The 3,451-nt window shown below is 29.4% G+C and overlaps 1 protein-coding gene across 1 annotated transcript; it reads left to right on the top strand.

Annotated features, from left to right (window-relative positions):
- Window positions 1–379: 379 nt before the first annotated feature.
- Window positions 380–972, top strand: LOC102601284 (uncharacterized protein At4g14450, chloroplastic-like). The gene has a single exon (XM_006354461.1). It carries the CDS (start codon window positions 444–446, stop codon window positions 789–791), a length of 348 nt encoding a protein of 115 aa, XP_006354523.1. The 5' UTR covers window positions 380–443; the 3' UTR covers window positions 792–972.
- The last annotated feature ends 2,479 nt before the right edge of the window (window positions 973–3,451 follow it).

The raw sequence follows: 3,451 nt of genomic DNA, 5'->3' as shown, positions 1-3,451 counted from the left end.
ATTATGCTAATTATCTTTTTTGGTACACAATTTCCTACATGCCCGATCTGCAATATGACATAGCAAGTCGTCTTAAACTCTTGTAGGAGCATAAGACTCTTAACTGAAGTCGCGAAAAGTGATAAAAAAAATCTAAATATGATGAGAATTTAAGAGTGTATTTCACTCATATTACAAAATCAGACGTGTATTTAAGTTCAATTAGTCAAAATAAGAGGTGCCTTAACTTGAAGAGTAAATACTCAGAGTTATCCAGCTCAAAGCCGAGCTGTGCAACATAAATATTCTGGCTCTTTCTTTGACCTTTGACTAAAAATCTGCCACGTGTCTTCCACACGACCCCTATATAAACCCCCAAATCTCTTCTTCTCCACCGCATTCACATTTCCCCTCTTTCGAGCCCTAATTTCTCTCTCCCCAAATACAAAATCTCCGATCCAATTATGTCAATCAACCACCGGACTTCCACCGGAGACCGCCGGAATCCTAGCCGGTTACAGCGTCGAGCACCGGCATCGATTCAAATCAACCGACCGACCGATTGGAATGTCGCTATACCGCTTTTATCGCCGTTGATTACTTCTCCGGCTTCTCCTGATGCCGGAAATCTGAAATCGGTGATTAATCGTCTCTCTAATTCTAACTCTAATTCGAGTAGTAGTAAGAAAGAGGAGGTGAAGAAAGAGTTACCGGTGTTTAAGAAATGGCAACATCCAGCGGCGCCGTTTTGTCATGAACCGGCGCCGTTGATTCAGTTTTTGTGTACAGGAACCGCCGTTGATAGACGGTGAAATTTATCATAGATCTAAAAAAAATGTTAGATTTTAATTTTAAAAGTATAGATTAGATCTCTGATTGAAGCTTTTTCATTAACAAATTGTTGATAGGTTTCTCTATTAGGATGCAGAATTTGTATAATTAGATTATTAACAAAGTTATGAAAACTGATTAAGGAAAAATTATCTCTCTCTATTTTTTTGTTTCCATTAATTACTTTGATGAGATAATAATGTGAAAGTGTAAATCACAGCTGGCACTTCTTTTTTTGTTGCTTTAGAACAAATTAAATGACAATGTTAGTTTGACCAATCGGATTCGGATTGTCGTGGGGTGATAAGTGTTGCGAGAAAATTGCACATTTGTTGGTTTGAGCTTACCCGATATGGAGTTGTCTTTGTTACGAATTAGTTGGTTCAGTCTCCTCTTAGAGTTGTTTTTGTTAGAAAATAAAAAATATTTAATATGAATTTAAATTTAATTGAATTTTCATACGGCACCAAGGCCTATGGGATTTTAGATTCAACAGTTAGGAGTAATTTCTTTTTCCATAACGCTTGAATATAGAAAATAAATTCGATACAATTCAATATTATTTAAGAAATGATCAAATTTGAAAATTATTTCTTTTTGGAATTTATAAATATTCTCATTTTTTCTTCTTTTTTCTTTTCTTTTTGAATTGAATATATACATGAATAGGGGGTCCCCTTTGATTTTTTTTAATTTTTGAAAGGGACAAATATACACTTACAGTATTTTAATTTTTAGAAATTTTATATCTGACTATCTGTTTGGTATACATTTTTAGTGTGTTTCAATAAAAAAATTGACGTTCACACATCTAATAGATCATGTATTTAACAACACTTGATAGGCAAGTATAAAACGCATACATCTAATAGTTCATGTATGTAACAACTCCGGATAATTAAGTATGAAACTCAAAAAAATGAGATTCCAAATGTGTTTAACTCTATATAGTTAAGTCTAAAACTCAAAAAAATGAGATATTCCAAATATGTTTAGCTCTATATAGTTAAGTCTGAAACTCAAGAAAATGAGATATTTTAAATGTATTTTTTGACTCGTGATTACTTTATTTTTTTCCCTTTTTTTTGTGATGAAAAGGATAGAAAAAGTAGTTGTAGTAATAATACCTAGAAAACAAAAACTAAAAGGGTGTCCACTTTGGATGATTGTAACTAATGATCACACATTTGCTAACTTTTTTGCTTTTTTCCTTGCACATAAATAGTTTTTATACAAACACCTCACGTCTTATTGTTTTTGTCTATTTTTTGTTTCTTAGATACGTATCTTTTTATTATTGGTCTCTTCAATCAAACAAAATAAGCCTAGATCATCGACAACTAAGTCCACTACTTCTCCTTATTCATGCCAAATAATTATGTGTCAATAGTTCACTACAATTTCAAACCTTATAATATCAAGAGTTCGAATTGAAAATCACAACTAGTTGTGGATTTTTAATATGAAATTTATTTTAAAGAAGTTAAATAAAAAAGAATATTCCAAAGCATATAATTATAATGAAATATACAATATTTGTCGAATTTGATAAAGAGTTAGAAAGAAATGGTCTATGTCTCTTATTTTGATGATTTTTAAAATGGAGAGATCCAAGAATTGATGAATCGAGATTTTGTTGGGATAAGCATAAAACAAAGTAAATTTACTTCTACTTTTATCTGTTTATAGAAACAGATTCAGAATTTTAATGTATATTGATTTAGAATTAACCAATAATATGTGTTAACATAAATGATATTGCAATATAATTACCATACTATTTATATTGCATTCAAACTAGATGATGTAATATAAATAATAATAATAATAATAATAATAGTATTTATATTACATCTAGTTTGAATGCAATATAAAATAACCTATTATAACATATATAATTAACAAGGTGGTATAAACTAGTACCTAAATTTTTTCAAGTTTTAATATTGAATTTGAAAAAAATATATATAATAAGGATGATGAGGTAATAGACTAATTAAATAGCCAAACATTCTAATTAAGTGTAGGCTGTTGCATACATAGACCGGCCAAACCTATTATATTAGTAGTTGTAATTGATTATTTTATTATATGATATACTTTGAGATGTTTAGGTTTGATTTTGAAGTTGAATGGTCTATATATAAGAAACACAATCCATGCACAACATGATTTTCTTTTATTTATTCATTCATATATATATATATAATATAATAATAATCCATTCAACGTCGATACACTTGAAAAGTATTAGATGCCAACTTCATGAAATATTACTTTTATTTTTTTGGTTGACAAATGAAATTCTTGATTTATATATTTTTTTTAAGTGTGTTCACATATGGTTAATCTCGCTTAGTGTAAAATTTAAGTCTCATGTGATGAATTTGATCGAGAAAGCATGCACGAAATTTTGAGCTTAAGATTTTTTATTTGAAAAATCACTTGTTCAACTAACTTGACCATCACATGGTGAAATATTACTACTAGAGTATTAATATAGGAGTATTAACTTTTGGAATAAAGTTGATAACATTTTGGTAGTATAATTGTATGGTTTTGACTTATATATCTTTTTGGGAAAGGACTTAAGGTCTATCTCTTTGCTGGCCCACGATATGCATTTTTAAAAATAATATAA

This window comes from Solanum tuberosum, unplaced genomic scaffold (genome assembly GCF_000226075.1).
Source record: "Solanum tuberosum cultivar DM 1-3 516 R44 unplaced genomic scaffold, SolTub_3.0 scf00174, whole genome shotgun sequence".
NCBI classification, from domain to species: domain Eukaryota; kingdom Viridiplantae; phylum Streptophyta; class Magnoliopsida; order Solanales; family Solanaceae; genus Solanum; species Solanum tuberosum.
This window is presented reverse-complemented; position numbering and strand designations above follow the sequence as displayed.